General features: G+C 40.4%; 1 protein-coding gene across 2 annotated transcripts in view; it reads right to left on the bottom strand.

Moving 5' to 3' along the window:
- Window positions 1-6: 6 nt before the first annotated feature.
- Window positions 7-16,354, bottom strand: part of PPARG (peroxisome proliferator activated receptor gamma) — a 56,214-nt gene continuing 39,866 nt past the window's right edge. For both annotated transcript variants that reach the window (XM_057381961.1, XM_057381960.1), the window contains exons 5-7: window positions 13,672-13,871; window positions 9,668-10,118; window positions 7-1,920 (exon numbers count right to left, since the gene is read on the bottom strand). In XM_057381961.1, the coding sequence (XP_057237944.1) occupies window positions 1,673-1,920; window positions 9,668-10,118; window positions 13,672-13,871 (899 nt within the window). In that variant the 3' untranslated portion in view covers window positions 7-1,672. The remainder of the gene's footprint in view (window positions 1,921-9,667; window positions 10,119-13,671; window positions 13,872-16,354) is intronic.

Below are 16,354 nucleotides of genomic sequence, written 5' to 3'. Positions count from 1 at the left end.
GCAGGATCAGAGCTGCTCCCTTTAGCATCATCTCAGTGCAATTCCACCTTGAGGCTGAATGATCCAATTCCCCAAATTTCCTGGTGGGAAAATGCTCACTACAGACCTCAAGCCCAGAGGTTACCTGAAATCAGCACACTGAAATCAGCAAGGAAAGTTTCCAGGCGTGGAAGGGCCTGGAGGAAGGAGCTGGAGGATTCATTTCAATATTCACCTCTCCTTATGGCGTAATTTGCATCGCCTCAGGAGTTTCAAAGTCTGCATTAGGAGTAAAGCCAATTTGTGCTCCCTGAAGGTCCTTCTCACACCTACACCACCTCTTTGTCCACTTGGGTTTCACTCAACCTGTCTTGCTAAGTTTAAGGCACATTTTTTGCTACATAAATAACATATGGACATGGGGAGGAATGCAAGTATATTCAACTCAGGACCTCTCCAGACTTGATATATCAAAGTTAAAATCAGTGGCTTTTTTCCCCAACTTTCCGTCCTCTGTCCCACCAGTGAGTCCCCTCTGTCTCACTCTGTCAGGGGTCACATTCACAAACTATCAAAATGTGGATGTGACTCTCACCTCAGTACTGAGAATACCCAAAATGAGAGTGTGAGGAAATTTATCTTCTGTTAAATTTGTCCTCTCTGCTGTGCTCTGCTCCCTRGGGAGCTCTTAGGTGTCAWTATAGGGTAAAATATGCAAGAAAACCAACAACCTCAACAGCAGGGAGCATCTCCCAGCATCCTTGGGATGCACACCCGGAGCTCGAGTCAAACTAAGGGTGCAGGGTTTCCATCACAGCTTTGTCTTTTCAAGAATTAATCCAACCTTTGCTTTTGTTTAGGTGCTAATTTGTCACACCATTTGAATTTTCCATGATTCAATGGTTCATCAGATAATTTGGGAAGGGCTCAGGCCAGAGGTTTGTACCAACTTATTCCAGCTCAGCTCTGTGGGATGAGCAATTGGAGCAGCTGCTGCTCCACCTGCCTTGGACCTGCACGAGCAGAGGAATCTAAAAGCCTCTGTTTCCTAAGAGTGCTGAGCAGTGCATATTCCTTTATTAATAAATTCTTGAAATGGCAGTTAATCTTTRGGTTTGCCCACATATGAGGGGCCTAATTTTTACTTACACCAAGCTCCTTTCAAGAGCTCTGTCAGTGTCAAATCTTACTTTGGAAGGCACAAATATTGTCAGACCTGACACTTCTCCTTTTGGCCTTTTAAGCTCTCATGGGAAGTTWCACTAATCTGTGAACAGATTTTATTTTGCTGCTGCCTCGGGAGCACAAAATGGAGTGTAATGCTTCAAACATTTCCCTAGAAATGYTCAAGGAGAAAGGTTTTTATTTAGTTGAAAATTGAACTGCATGCTTAACCAACTGGAGTGAAGCATCAATCATACTTGGACAAGCAATTTGAAGAAATAACATAGTTAAAAAATTAATTCTGAAAATACTGCCAACRATTTCATGATATAGATATTTTTAATATTAAAAGTAAATTGTAAATGTGTCTTTATAAACAATATGCATAAAATAGATCTACTATACTAAGCTCTCTCTTTTTAAATGCTGTTTCACAGTAATTTCTTAGGTATGCAAAGTTTTCCCTCACAGAAATAGTGCAATCTGAAGAACATACATTATGTCAGGGGGATCAGGACTGCTGTGCTCGTTAATACAAGTCCTTGTAGATCTCTTGTAGCAGGGGATGCAGGCTCATGTCCGTCTCGGTTTTCTTGATGATCTGCAGGAGCTGCACGTGCTCCGTGACGATCTGCCTGAGGTCCGTCATTTTCTGCAGCAGTTTGGCAAAGAGCTGCGAGGATTCGGGGTGGTTCAGCTTCAGCTGCAGCTCCAGAGCCTGCAGCAGGTTRTCCTGAATGTCTTCAATGGGCTTCACATTTAACAACCCCGGGCGGTCTGTGGAGAAAAAGAGTCGGCAGTTTGTGAACACGCAGAAACATCCAGCTCATGTATCCATTCCTCACAAATTTCATGGCAAATTCAGCCTTTACAGAGTCCATTCCCTGAGAGCTGCTTGACAATCAGGTCATTTGTAAGATTTTAATGGGATTTGCTCAAAGGAGTTGTAGAATTAGTCTTGGAAATAGTTCAACTGGTGAAGATGCAGGGACAGGTTTATACGCTACCACAGAGCATTTTCCACTGTAAACTGGGAGTGTGTGTGCAAAAAAAAAGTGAGTTGGGGGAAAAACAATCTGTMACTTTTGGAAAATCAATAATCTGATGGATTTGGCTGCAGCTGCTACCATTAAAAATGTTTCCTGCTAAGGTGGATGCAAACCTATCGATTTTTTTTTTTTTTAAAAAGCACAAATTCGACTTTTGCTCATACTAACCTGGGRGATTTAAAAACCCCAGGCTCAGCTCTTCTGCATGCCCGAGTTCCAGCTGCTGTYAGGAAGTTTCAGGGTGGTTTTGTATCAGCTCCTGAGCTTAGGCACAGCCACTGATGGCTGCGGGGACTCTTGTGCAGAAAATGCCTCTCCTGGGCTGGTGCCACRGCAGCTCCTGCACTGCCCCAGCTGCCAGAGCCCAGCAGCAGCTTTGGCACAGCTTATTCTCCAGCAAGAAACAAAATCTTTCTGTTTTAACCATTATTATCATCAGAATAGCTGTTCTGTTAGTTCTGCCTGTCCCCAAATGCATCCTTAAGTGGCTCCAGTTATGAATGGAATTTGCAGCATTTGTTTTCTAGCTTGAGGTGACAAATTATTTGGTTCTCCAGCATTGAAAGTTAATGACATCTTGAATGTCTAGGCAGGGAAATCTGCTTAACTTTGTTAAATCCTCACAGGAGACAATGACCACCATGAATTTATCACTGCTAAAATACTCAGTACTGGGTAACACATCCCAAATATCAGAATACACCATGAAAAAGCAGCCAGTAATTAAAATAACATTTGCTGTGTAGATACGAAATTAATTTCATAGACTGATCAATAAAAAGCAGTGCCTATTGCAAGCYTTAAATTACTTCCCAAAGGCAGTAATTCCATTTCAGCGAGGACAAGGGGTTGATCTCTATGAAAAACTTCAAAAATAAGCTGTTATTTCCTGTGATCTTGGTAACCTTTCTGTGCAYGCAGTTCTACTAACTCAGCTTGACTCGTGCTGCATGCTGGAAAAAAGGCAGAGGGAAAACAAAGCTCTTTATAAATACATCGGGGTTTTACTTCACGGGAGAAAAAATGCAGTGTAAACTAAAAGGCAAAGCTGGCAGGAAAAGAGATGAGTGTACACAAGGCATGAAAATGAAGGTCACTGATCAGGAAAGGATACRCAGCTCTCCAAGAGGTGAGGTTTGGGCAGAGTTTTTCAGAGATAGGAATAAWGGGAATTTTCCATTATTGGAAAATATTTCCAGTATTTTCATTATTATAGAACCTGGATATTGTTTGGCCAATGTGCTTGTCTTGCAGACATCACTCATTGATCCCATTTGACCGAGAACCCCATGAAATTTGGTTCAGAAAGTCTGGCAGTAAACATCTGCAAGCAGAAAGTTGTCTCCAAGCAAAAAGTTCCTTTTTATCAATTTTGTTTGGAAATATTTCTGAGCAATTTTTTCAAAAGATACTTTAATTTTTGATAAATGTTAGTTTTTTTTTTTATTACCTTGAAGGCATTGCCTGTACTGCAGAATTTAAATTTGGCATCTGTCTGAAATATCTCAAATTTCAGCGCTTCAAAGCAGTGTTTCAGCTCTGTTAATAATTTGGGGTGGTGATAACTTTAAATGTTTCTCGTGTGCAGCAGCTGAACTGTGAGCTAGCTGTGCATGACTCAGTGACAGAATAAATCAGAAAGCACAAAGACATGGCCTTGAGCTCCTCTGAGATTCATCTCCCTTTGCCCCCTGTTCCTTTGTGCTGGGAATTGTCGGGGTGTGAGTTTTTCAAGAGTCAATCCCAATTCCAATATTGCGCTCCCCAGTGTGGCTTTAGAGTCCAGCAGGGAACTCTGCTGGGTCTGGAACTTCTCAGAAGCCCCCTGGATTGGGGTGCCCGAGGTCASCTGAGGTTCAGTGGGACTGCAGTGGTAAAATCCTGGGACCCCTTTGGAAACCCCGCTCTGATGGTTTTCTAATGACCCAGCAGAACCAGAGGCAGAAAAGATGACTCTGACAAAAGCTTAGGAGAGCATCAGATGTTATTTTTAAATTAGCCAATTCAAGAGGAAGGAAAATTCCCATTGAAGACAAGAGAGATTTTTCATGAATGAGAACCTCAGGATATGGGCAGTGTTTTTTTGGTTGTTGACAGTTTGCTATACTTTCTCAGTAAAAAACTCATACAGAGGAAAATGCTGTTTCTGTTCCAAGAAACTTATCTAAATCAGGAAAAAAGGAAATAAGAGGCAAAAGCTCCAACATGCAGCTATTATGGTGTATTTCAAGCTGTTAGAATGCTCTTAAATATATATATATATATATATATATATATATATGCTCCAGACCAATTTGGTTTGGTCCCAAAAGGTGTGTTTAGTACAGTCAGGAGCTGCAGGGGTATGTGTCTTGTAGAAAAAAGGACAAGAGGAATGTTTGTAACTGTCAGGGAGAACTGTTCCAATAGGGAGTGGGAAAACACAGGAATGGGAGTGTGGAATTGGATGTGACACTGTGGGGGAAGCCTTTRCAGGGCTGGCAGACCAAAGTGCTGCTTGAAAGCTGCCAGAGCAAACTGGCAGGGAGCCAGGGAGGGAAGTGAAAAAAAAAAAAACCCAAGAGCTATAGCAGGACTGTCTTGTGATAAATAAAAATGGGTGACAGAGGGCCAAAGAGGTGACATGATTAAGGTGAGAGAGAACGCAAAGTGATTTGGACACTGCTTTGAATCCTCTTGGATCACCAGATTGTTGTTTGAATTTTAGTTTTTTCCTTTGTTATTTCCAACTGCCTTTGGACCATGAAGGCTATGCCAGGAKAGCACCATGGTTCCCTTTTTATTATCATGTGTCTTCATTCATATTTTCTTCATGTTTTCACTCATTGTCCTACACCTGCTGCATTTCGTTTGAAAGCGGTGCAGGAAACTGTTCTGAGTAGAAAAATGTTCAGTGACTGGGAAAAGCCAGTAAAGCCAAAGTCCTGAGTGCCACCAGTATGACTTTGTGGAAGTTGATATTCTATACTGAAAAGCATTTATTTGTTTATTTACTCACATATTTGGATGCCTCTTTCATGTTCCTAACTATAATTACAATCCTTTTTACCTGTTTCTCACATATGAAACAGACACCTGCATGTTTTTATATTTTAATAAATTTGAGTAAGTGCCTTTTGCGTTTAAATGCACATTTTAAAGTCTCAGCATGAAAAAAAGGGCAAAGATCTGTCTGAGTGAATAAATGTGCTCCTTTTTTCTTTTGCTGAGGCAGCYGTGACTCAGCAGTTYGAGGTTTGTCTTCTGAGACTGTCACATGCACTGGAGTCACCAGGCTTTTGGTTCAACGCCTACAGAGATGATCTGCAGTTCTTGCTCTGATTATGAAGCATTTCTGTTCTAACGAAGCGCAGGATTTGTGTGGTAGTGAAAGAGGAACTACTTCTTGGTCATAGCCATATCTTCAAATTTTGCTGATGTCAGAATGCAGCAAAATTACTGAATACAGTGTTTAAACCAGGAGCAGCGATTTGTGGCTTAAAATTTARAGTAAAAAAACCCACACTGAAAAGAGAAGAATTGACTTTAGAAACATCTCGGGGTTTGAATACCAGGTTGGCTCACACAGACTGTCAGAGTGTGGGGCTGTACAGGTGTACCCTGCCACAAACACTGCAGTATCAAACATTCCTGTATCCAATCACTCCTGTACCCAAACCTTCCTGTACCCAAACCTTCCTGTATTCAATCATTCCTGTACCCAAACCTTCCTGTACCCAAACATTCCTGTATCCAGTCATTCCTCTATCCAATCACTCCTGAACCCAATCATTCCTCTACCCAAACCTTCCTGTATCCAGTCATTCCTCTATCCAATCATTCCTGTATCCAAACCTTCCTGTATCCAATCATTCCTCTACCCAAACCTTCCTGTATCCAATGATTCCTGTATCCAGTCATTCCTCTATCCAATCACTCCTGTACCCAAACCTTCCTGTACCCAAACCTTTCTGTACCCAAACCTTTCTGTATCCAATCATTCTGTACCCAGCGTTCCTCTACCCAAACCTTCCTCTATCCAAACCTTCCTGTATCCAATAATTCTTGTATCCAATCATTCCTCTACCCAAACCTTCCTGTATCCAACCACTCCTGTATCCAGTCATTCCTCTATCCAATCATTCCTGTACCCAAACCTTCCTGTATCCAATCATTCCTGTATCCAATCATTCCTCTACCTAAACCTTCCTGTATCCAATCATTCCTCTATCCAATCATTCCTGTATCCAATCATTCCTGTATCCAAACATTCCTGTATCCCACTACTGCAGGAGATAACACACAAAACTTTGAGTCCATGCAAACATGCTACAAAATTCCCTTATGAGCTTCTTCTTCATTTGACAGCAAAGTTTCTGCTTGAGTGAATTTGCTCAGTTCATAAATGTGAACTGTCCCAATAACATTTGGAATTTTATTTTCCCTGCCCTAACAGAGCCATCCCACTTGCTYTCCTTAAACCTTCCTGTGAGAGAGTTCATTTTGAGCTCAGCTGAAATTTTTATGTGATATTTTTAAAGCTGCCTCAATACTTTCACCTGGACAGCACAGCACTCACTGCTGGCTGAGGGTGTGTCTTAGAGGAATCCAACAGGGAGGAAGAATAGCTCCTTAAAAAAGCTTTCCAAATCTCATTTAACCAAAGTGTGTTTTTTAAAGTTACCACAACTAGAAGGATGTTGTAAAAGAATGTTGGAATGAGAGTTTGGTGTTGCTGTTGWTGGCAAAAGCATTTCTGTTGTACCAACAAGGTGATTTCCTATGCTCACACACAGTGTCTGCCTCATCAGAGAACACAATCCAGGACACAGGTATTAAATTCAGAATACCAGAATTTGTTTGCCATTTACATGGTTTTACAGCACCAACAGTAAGAGCAACTCTTCAGAAATGGGTCCAGAGCAACATTTGGACTCACTGAGACAGAGAGAGGCTGCACTGAGCAGTGAGGAACAGTGAAATCCCCAGCTSTGGGAGTGGGAGCCCTTTCCATCTGTTGCTATTACAGTTAATTTGTCAGCTTCTCATTGCTGTCATTTGGGCTTTCTGCCTTTTGAGATAACATGCAAAAGCAGCTGTTTGGTTATCAAAAGGCCAAACAGTTTAATAGCATTTGTGGCAAATTCCAAACACTTCCCAGTGAAAAGCTTTCTGTGTGYAATGTTCCAGCTGGAATTCTGTTTCTTTCCCTTCTCCTGCTCTTTGCAGAGCTGCACAGAGCCAGCCCCATGGAGCCAGCAGAATTAACATAATTTCACCARGTAATGACAGATTCACTGACAATTAGAGCCCCTGGCTGGGATCTTTTTGGGTTTCACAARCTGGTTTTCTGTTAAAGACATTTGTACCCAGGATTTCGTGCAGGGACTTAAGTGTTGCAGGATTCCTGCAGCAAGTCCTCGAGGTGCTGTGGTTTTGAAATCCTGTTTGCAATGAAATCATCCTGCAAAATTCAAATAATTCTTACAGAAATACCATTTTGCAAGGACAGAGCTCTTACAGAACCAGCTGAGACAGCTGAGAAATAGGACTCAATTTTATATCACACAAGRTATTTTAGTCCCACAGAATGCATCCAGTTCAACAGATATCATATCTGGCTTTAAATGATAAAAGCTTTCTCTGATTGACAACAAAGYTTAATTGTTTGCAAAACATAAACTAATTTTTTCACAAGTAGTTATCATGCTTTTTGGAAAAAAACSCCACAATTCTGAATAAAGATAAGGAGATGTTTGTTGTCAAGAAAATAAATGATATTCCTAGAAAGGACTGATTTATATTTATATTTATATGGGTTTGTTTATCTCTACAGATTTGCTTCAGAGTTTTGCTACTTGATTCAAATTCATTASTTCTTTACAGATCTCTGTTTACAAATTATTCTGGGAGAAAAGAGACACGCTGATAAATCCGGTTCAACACAGTTAATTCTTGTCTGTGAATCCCCATCCTGCAATCTAAGATGTGAGATTGGTTACATCATTCCTATTTCCTCCAGTGTAAACCAAACACTGCTGAAAACATGGCTTTGCAAAATGCAACTTTTTGCAGTCAGGAYTGAATGTTGAGAGGCCATTTTCTTATCTGTCCCATTTCATTATGCTAAAAAATGCAAAATATTGGCATGTTCTGTGTAGTGCCTTGATAGGCTTGGACAATTTCTCCTCCCCGATCAAAACCAACCAAAGATAGAGCAGCAAGGTGTTTTCCTTCCTGAATGAATGAAGAATCCTCAGGGGTCGTGGTGGCCAAGGTTTGCACAAGGCAATGTGTCCTGGGAGCAGTTCTTGTTGGAAGTGGAATTTGTGGGATACACCATATGGTGATCCCCATTTTTCCTGTCAGAAACACGGTGCCAGGAGGAGCTGGAGGTGAYTTGAAATGAAAAATAATCACCTGACAATGCCCTCCCAGCAGCRGGGCTGCTTTTACAACAATAGCATGTGGTTGTGTGTGATTGCTGAAATGTAATTTAATCACAAAATGCTCGGTGGAGGAGCCGAATCCAGAGCATTCAGCACATTCCTGCCATGGATATGTGCAGCTCCATTTTGGGCCAAAATACACACAAATCAAGAGGGTAAGATTTTGTTTGTGCAACATCACTGACTTGAGAGTGTTGGCCAAAGGAACAGCCCATAATGTGCCTGGAATGTTTGTGTGATACATCAGTGGAAGGTGTCTAAGGGAATGAAATCTCAGATTAGCCATCCCTAACTCACAAAGCAGAACAGTGACATCAGCTCAGGAGCAGAGAGGACACACTGGCAGTCTGCAGGAAAGCTGAAACTCAGGGTTTTTCAGTGAAGTGTTGGGRTGTGTGCAGTCTGATAGCTGGGCTTTCAGAGTCATGCTCTGCTCAAAGTGTGATGGGTAAAGATGATACGAAATCAGAGAAGCTGAGGAAATCTGAGCAGACACACAGTGCCTGCYTTCCCAGGCATTAGGAAACCATAATTTTCCTCAGAAATTAATTTCCCCCTCCTTTCAAGGGCAAACCAAAYCTTGCATGAATGAAAAAACAATGAAAAGCATCATTACGACGCTGTAAACCCAATACCACCTATCCTTTGGAATCATTCKGGAGTCAAAGCTATTTGTGCACAATTAGCAAGCCACACAAGCTAACTGCAGGTTTAAAAAAATCTCAGGCAGAATTTTAGCTCTTGCCAGTGAAATTCCACCCTTCCTGTTTTCCAAATGATAGCCCTGATTTTGTTTTGTACYGAAATGAACCGATGACTCAGCAGGCATTTCCAGCTCCATCACTAATATCAGCTCATTTCCATTTTCAGTTTCTGTCTGAAACTGAATTAAAGGAAAACAACACCAAGAAAGTTGAAATGACTAAAAAACCTCAGTGAAAATGTACTCACTCCTACCCCATAGTGCTGAACACTTTGCTGTTTGGACAGGAATTAAAAATGTCAATTTTATCCTATATAATTTCATATAAATAAGACAGTACTTACCTCCACTTAGGATAATGACAGCTATAAATATTGCCAGGTCACTGTCATCTAATTCCAGTGCATTGAACTTCACAGCAAACTCAAACTTGGGCTCCATAAAGTCACAAAAAGGTTTCCTCAGGCTCTTCAGGAACTCCCGTGTCATGAACCCTTGTCCATCAGATATAAGAACCCCATCTTTATTCATCAGCGAAGCCAGCAGAGTGTATATGATCTCATGGACCCCATATTTCAGGAGAGTTACTTGGTCGTTGAGGTCAAGGTTGACAAAGCCCGGAATGTTCTTMGCGAACTCGGTGATCTCCTGCACGGCCTCCACGGAGCGGAACTGGCAGCGCTGGAAGATGCGGATGGCCACCTCCTTGTTCTCCTCCTGCAGGGGGGACACGTGCTTGCACTTGATCTGGTCTTCTCCCATCATTAAAGAGTTCATGTCATAAATAACAAARGGCTAAAAACAAAAGGAAAAGTCCATTTACTCCCAAATGTCCTTTCYGAGGGTGTTTGACTCCTGAGAAACSCAAACYGGGGTGGAACTCACCRGGAACCACTCAGAGAYCTATGAGGAACCTATCAAAGGKTCTCAGAATRGTTAAATTGTCCTAATTCTATACAACAGATACCCTCACAATGTTAAAATGATTGACAGAAAGGCCAAGKAAGAGGGAAAAGAAAAATTTTAAAACCCAGGAGTTTTTAATACCCAGGAGTTTTGCCTTTTCCTTTGTTTCTYTGCTATTTGTTATACAAACATTCTGTAATTCCAGAATTCAAAGTTTGGAATGCTTAACAAAAGGTTAAAATTATACTTCTTTTACCTGAATTATAATGGCTCCTATAAAAAAGAAATTACTGAGTGTACAGGAACCTTTTTTTTTTTAGAAAGACAGAGTATATTGACATTTTGATTCCTTTATTTACTTTCATGTTCCCTTCCAGGAAACACTGCAAGTAATATCAACTTTCTGCTGTTGATTATCTGATAAATGTAGCCTTTTGCTGTTAACTCCTTTCAAAATAACAAAGTTGGGATATRTTTAAAACTCACTCAACTTGTCTTTGGGAAAGAAAAAACAAATACCATGGTGCAAACCACAATTCAGAACGCAAGAATGAGTCTGACTGTGAAATAAACTCAACTGGAATAAATCAATTTTGCAAGCAGCTTAGAAAAAGTAGTGCCAGAATACTTTCATTAGGATCTGGAAACAATCTGTTCCAGAACAGGCAAAAGAAGCTCCTGGGTTTAAAGAAGTGGTTATGTGATGGTTTCTCAAATTTATTTGAAGARTCTTGTCCTCAGAAAATTAATGACTGAGTAGTTCTTTGCTGCACTGAACAAATACCCGCTGAGATGAGTAAGTTTGTTAATTTGATGATTAATTAATTAAAATACAAAGGATTATACTCCAATCAATTGGACTAGAGAAATGCCTTTTAAAATACAASTTGATTTATGATTGCAGATTTGAATGCCTCATAGGGGTGTTCAATCTCATGGTTTTATATCCATTATTGATATTCATGTTGCAGAACAGGTTCAAAAACAACCCAAGCTTCCTATACATCGTTATTGCTTCTTTCCCACAGAATTTGCTTCTGGAAACTCCTCAAATTCCCATTCCTGTTTGATTAAAGTAGTTTTGAAATCTGATCAGTGCTAAATTATGGAATTATAAAACTGGAAATAGCAAATTTCCTTAGTGGCTGGAAGTGCCTCCTGGAGGGGATGGTGCCCACAGCTGCTCATCCCTTCCCTCCTGCCATCCCAGAGTTCTGAGMTGGACACTGGGAAGGGTTGGGTCACTGGTACAGGCTGAGCCCAGCTCCCACTGGGAAGAGGGCAGGGAACAGCAGCTTTGGCTTTGGCTGAAACAGCTGCTGGGAAAACAGAGGGCTGGCTCTGAACTCWAAGAATTGTCCACACACGAGGATTTCAGCCCCCCAAAATTGCCACTCACACCACCAGTGAAACCAGTGCTGCCATCATCCCCAACACTGGGGGCACTCAGAGCTCTGGACCGTGATGTTCCAGGAAGGACAGGGGCAGGTAGGGCACGATTCTCCCACTTGGACTGAGGATTTCAATGTGAAACTACAACAACAAATGCTGCACTGAGAAAARCCAGGAGGAGAAGGCATTTTCCAAGAGGTAATTTTGGCAGAGAAGGCATTTCCAAGACATTTTGGCAGCGGCATCAACATTAAATCTGTATCTGCATGTGGATATGCACACATGTGCAATAGAGGGATAACAAGACTGCAGAAGATGCTTTTAAAATGCATATTTTGGTTCTAGTAGGTGATTTCATTCTGCTCCTTCTAGTGGGAGCACCAATACAACAAAAAGTCATTATTATGGCAAAGTGCTTTAGGAAGCCTGTATAATGCCTACTGATGATGGATGAAAATCAAGAAAGAGTTCAAAATAGCTGAGGAAGTTTTAACATGAAGATCAGATGAACTTGGGAGTAGAATCTTACGTCAAACAAGCTCCATATAACCCAGGAGATGATGAGTTACTAATTTTAGTTTTGACACACTCATTGGCATATCCAATCATTTTAAATGAATTCAGATTGTACAGCAACTAAAATGAATTTAAACTACACCCATAGTAAACAGTTTGATGCTCCAGAGCACCAAAACAATTGATAAAAACATAAAAGTTGTAACCATTAAATTGAGTGTGACTGAGTGTCACTCTTTCAGTGGTATTTTTCAAAAAGACTTGAAAATTGGCAGTACTGAAAAGCAGGATTCTGTCTCCTGGTTCATTGCTGTTTCTCATCTGGCAAAATGTAAAACTTCAAAGAAAAAAGGAGAATGCAATTGATGTAATTATACATTTACTGGTTGAGAATTGCAACAGTGGAACTTTCAGACATGACCAGGTTGCACATCAGTTTCTGCAGAATTAATACTTCAAATTTTATATACTCAAAACTTCAAATTTTATATACTCCAGGCTGAAAAGTTCCTCAAATGGCAAGTGTCCACCACATCTAAAGTTTTTATGTGAGGGGTAGAACCAATTTTTGGACAACACTAAAATTATTATTTTAATTGCCTTTAAGGAAAGGAAGGAATGCTTTTTTTTGAGCCTGAAATATTTCCAAGTTCTTTGCTGTCTTTGAAATTATGAAGGAAAATAAATTATAGTCTCTGTTGTAATCCTGACAATAAAATTTSTGCCAATGATTCTAGAAAATGCATCAAACTCAGAGTAATAAGTCTGGGAAAACGATTTTGTCCTTTAGGTATTAAAATACKGCCCAAATTCAAAACTTACAAATAYGATCAGATATTATTTATCCTTCTTACTGGTACAGAAGAGGATTATGCATTGCCAGTGAAGCTTCCAAGGGAACACACAAACACAGATATTCCTATTCCTTACTTTTCCAAGTTTTTCCTGTCCAGTCTCCTAAAATTCAAATTGCATCAACACAGGGCACTGATCTGACATGAGATAACCCAGTTAAAAGCAGCAAATTATAAGAATGAACATCATAATTCAGCTTCCTGGCAGATCAGGGGCTGGAATAATTTGACACTTGGGAAAAGGAATATTCCTCAAGGAACAGCCAGTGCTGATAACACACTTTGATAGGGCTGCTGGAACAGGACAGCAAGAAATTCCTGACAGCTGGATAGCCACCTTAAACAGATAGTGTGGGAGATAACCTCTGGGCAAGGAGAAGGAAAACGGGAAGAGAGGAGCAGGGAATACAAAAAGGTTAAGATGACCTTCAAATTCTTGTACTGGTTTCAAGTATTTTATTAGGTGAACTTGGAGTTTTTTCAAATAATGTTTACTTATTCTATCTAAAAACATTTCCTGTGTTTCAGACACAGCTTGAAATATGTAACTGCCAGCAGCAAAGTAGGGGCTTTTTTTTAGGTTTGGTGTTTTGTGTTATTTTTTTTTAAGAGCTGTGTTGTCAACTTGGTAAATCATTTACTCAGAAAAAAGGAAGAAACAAAAAKAAGAGGGAACTGACTGATTTGTCTGTCGTCTTTCCTGTCAGGATGGCCCTCGCCTTGGCTTTGGTCAGAGGGAAGGACTTGATGTAGGAGTCGTACAAGTGCTTGGCCAGCGCTCGCAGATCGGCCGATTCGGGGTTCAGCTGCTCGATGTCGCTGGAGATCTCTGCCAGGAGCTTCTCCTTCTCCGCCTGGGGCATCCGCCCAAACCTGATGGCTGAGGGAATCACAARGGTCACTCTGGCTGCAATTCAACCTCAAAAAGCACATTTCAGTAGGTCACCTTGCTGCACCTGYGATTGCACCTCAAAAAGCACATTTTGATAGGTTTTTTGTCACCTTTCTGCGCCTGTGCCTGCACCCCAAAAAAGCACATTTGAATTTTCTGCCACCTTTTGGATCCTGAAGCTTGTATTAAAACAGGGTTAGGCAAGCAAGGAAAGARGATTTTCTCCACTAATTTAGGCAAAACAGTTGAATGCTTTAAAGAAATGTAAACAAATCTCAACGAGGAAATCACCTCTGTGCCCAAACAGTGCCATTACAATGCCTTGCTCAGAAATTCAAATTGCTCTCAGCTCACCTGAATCATGTGAAAMCCCTGACTCCACCTCCAATCTGCAYAAAATATAAAGAATATTTAAGATATTAAAGTCCTGTTGGCTTAGGGTAGGAACCACCATTCATCCTTGTACTGTTTTGGGCAAATCACCATATGGATCTCGGATTCTTCATTTGTTTAGAAACAAAACCCTTATGTGCCTTGCAGGAATAAATTCCTAAACAGCTCAGCAGAATTTAGTGTAGCAAGTGCTATAAAAATGTTACTATAAGTATTAAGGAATGTTAAAGAAGGTTGTACAGGGAATAAAACAGCCGGAAAAGGCTGGGTTCTTAGTGATACCTGTATGTGGACTATTGGAAGAACAAAAAAATGGTCCTACCTCATCATATGAGCTCAAAATTACTCAATAYCAGGGCAGATCTCTTCTAAACCTCCTACTTTTCTGTCCATGTACTTGCTATCCAATACGTTATTTATTCATATGGAGACTGAGTTGGATAGTATTTCAAATGAGCCATCAAAATCAAGAATGATTTATCACATGATAGCTCAGTAAACAGAGTTTATTTTGTTTTATGAAAACAAAACAGAACAAAAGAGCATCAAAACAAAAAGCGGAAGGAAGAAATCAAGGTTTGCATTTTGGCCCTAGGGGGAAATAGAAATATTATGAATATTTTTTCAGTGATTAGTGTATTCCTTGGATAAAGAAAAAGTGCTGCTAAGATCATATATAGAGATGATTCTACTGGGGATGTTTATTTTGGAARCAATGAGCAACTCTTCTTGTATGAGTTTGCTGCAGTGCGTTGATGGGCAAACAGAACACATTTTTCTAAGAATAAACAATTATGCCAGAAGACATCTCCCCCTCTCCATTTTTCATATATTACAYTTATTGATCAGTTGTCTTATTCAAYAGCTGTAGAAACAAAATARTTTATTTTTATGACTGAACTCCATCTCTCTTTCAGTGAACCCAGTCTCTGAGTGACATGTGCTGGATATTTCGGATTTRCTTGGGTGGGTGTTCTTTGTATTAAATTATACTGAACACCAGCAGGAAATGGTTCTGTTGTGAGCCTGCTCCTGAGAGCTGAGGTTTGCAGAAGCAGGTTTAGAGTCTGGAATCCCATTGRCAGAGGACTCATTTATCAAAGTTAYCTTTACAAARAAGGGATAAAAATAAAGGGAGAGTCTATTGCTTCCCCTTTGTCTGTTTGAATATAAACCTAGCTCTAAAACAGCTGATCTACTCCCTCAAAGCATCACAAACAATTGAAACTTATTTTCTTTTTTCCATCTTCTTTTCTTCTCCCTCTCCCCCATTTTGCTCAGGTATCTGCTGGAACATTCCCAAGGATACAGCACAGTGTCTACCCCAGCTATGCCACTGATGACTGACATGGAATTGTTTCCTGTAGAGATTTGACTGAAAAGATCAGGGATTCCAAAGCAAGCAGAGGTTGCTTTGCCAYTAGAGAATGAATGACTAAGCTTCATGATTTTATTCTTTTAAAGAGCAGAAACCAGACTGGTAACTGGTTAAAAATTCATACATGGGTGAATCCAGTGCYTGGATTTTCACAGAAGTTTGCCAGGATTGAGTGGGATAATTTTTTTTTTTAAACTTGTGGCAGTTTCCCACCTGCATGTACCTATGCTGTAGGCTGCTGTAGGCTGTGCTGCTGTAAGGCATTGTAAACCAGTCTAGTTTGAGCTGTGAATATTAAGGGACAGCACAGTTTGTATGCCATGGTTTCCAAATACCCCCTTTTCCTACACCTGCATCCCAGAGCAGTCTCTGCTCTCCTTGGWCAGCAGCTTCCAGGATCTGTGCAATTTGGTGCTGCCAAATAACCCAWTTTTGATGGTTCTCTGTGGAAAGTTTCCGATAGCACTGGTGTAGAATTGACAATAAATGACAACTTACAGTGTGCTGGGGGTGYTCCAGAATCCCATTTACTTATCCCAAACAAAGGGTACCAAGTTACCTGTGCAAGGTAGGCAGCTGTTATAAACCCCAGGGCTTCTAATAAAAAAATTATTTCCATTAATTTACAGATTGCATTGSAATTAATTCTACAAGTATTTCTTTTACTGGTAAAAATAAAAAYTTTAGTTGTAGTAGACTA

This window comes from Malurus melanocephalus, unplaced genomic scaffold (genome assembly GCF_030028575.1).
Source record: "Malurus melanocephalus ecotype Western Australia unplaced genomic scaffold, MMel_1.1 scaffold_542, whole genome shotgun sequence".
NCBI classification, from domain to species: domain Eukaryota; kingdom Metazoa; phylum Chordata; class Aves; order Passeriformes; family Maluridae; genus Malurus; species Malurus melanocephalus.
This window is presented reverse-complemented; position numbering and strand designations above follow the sequence as displayed.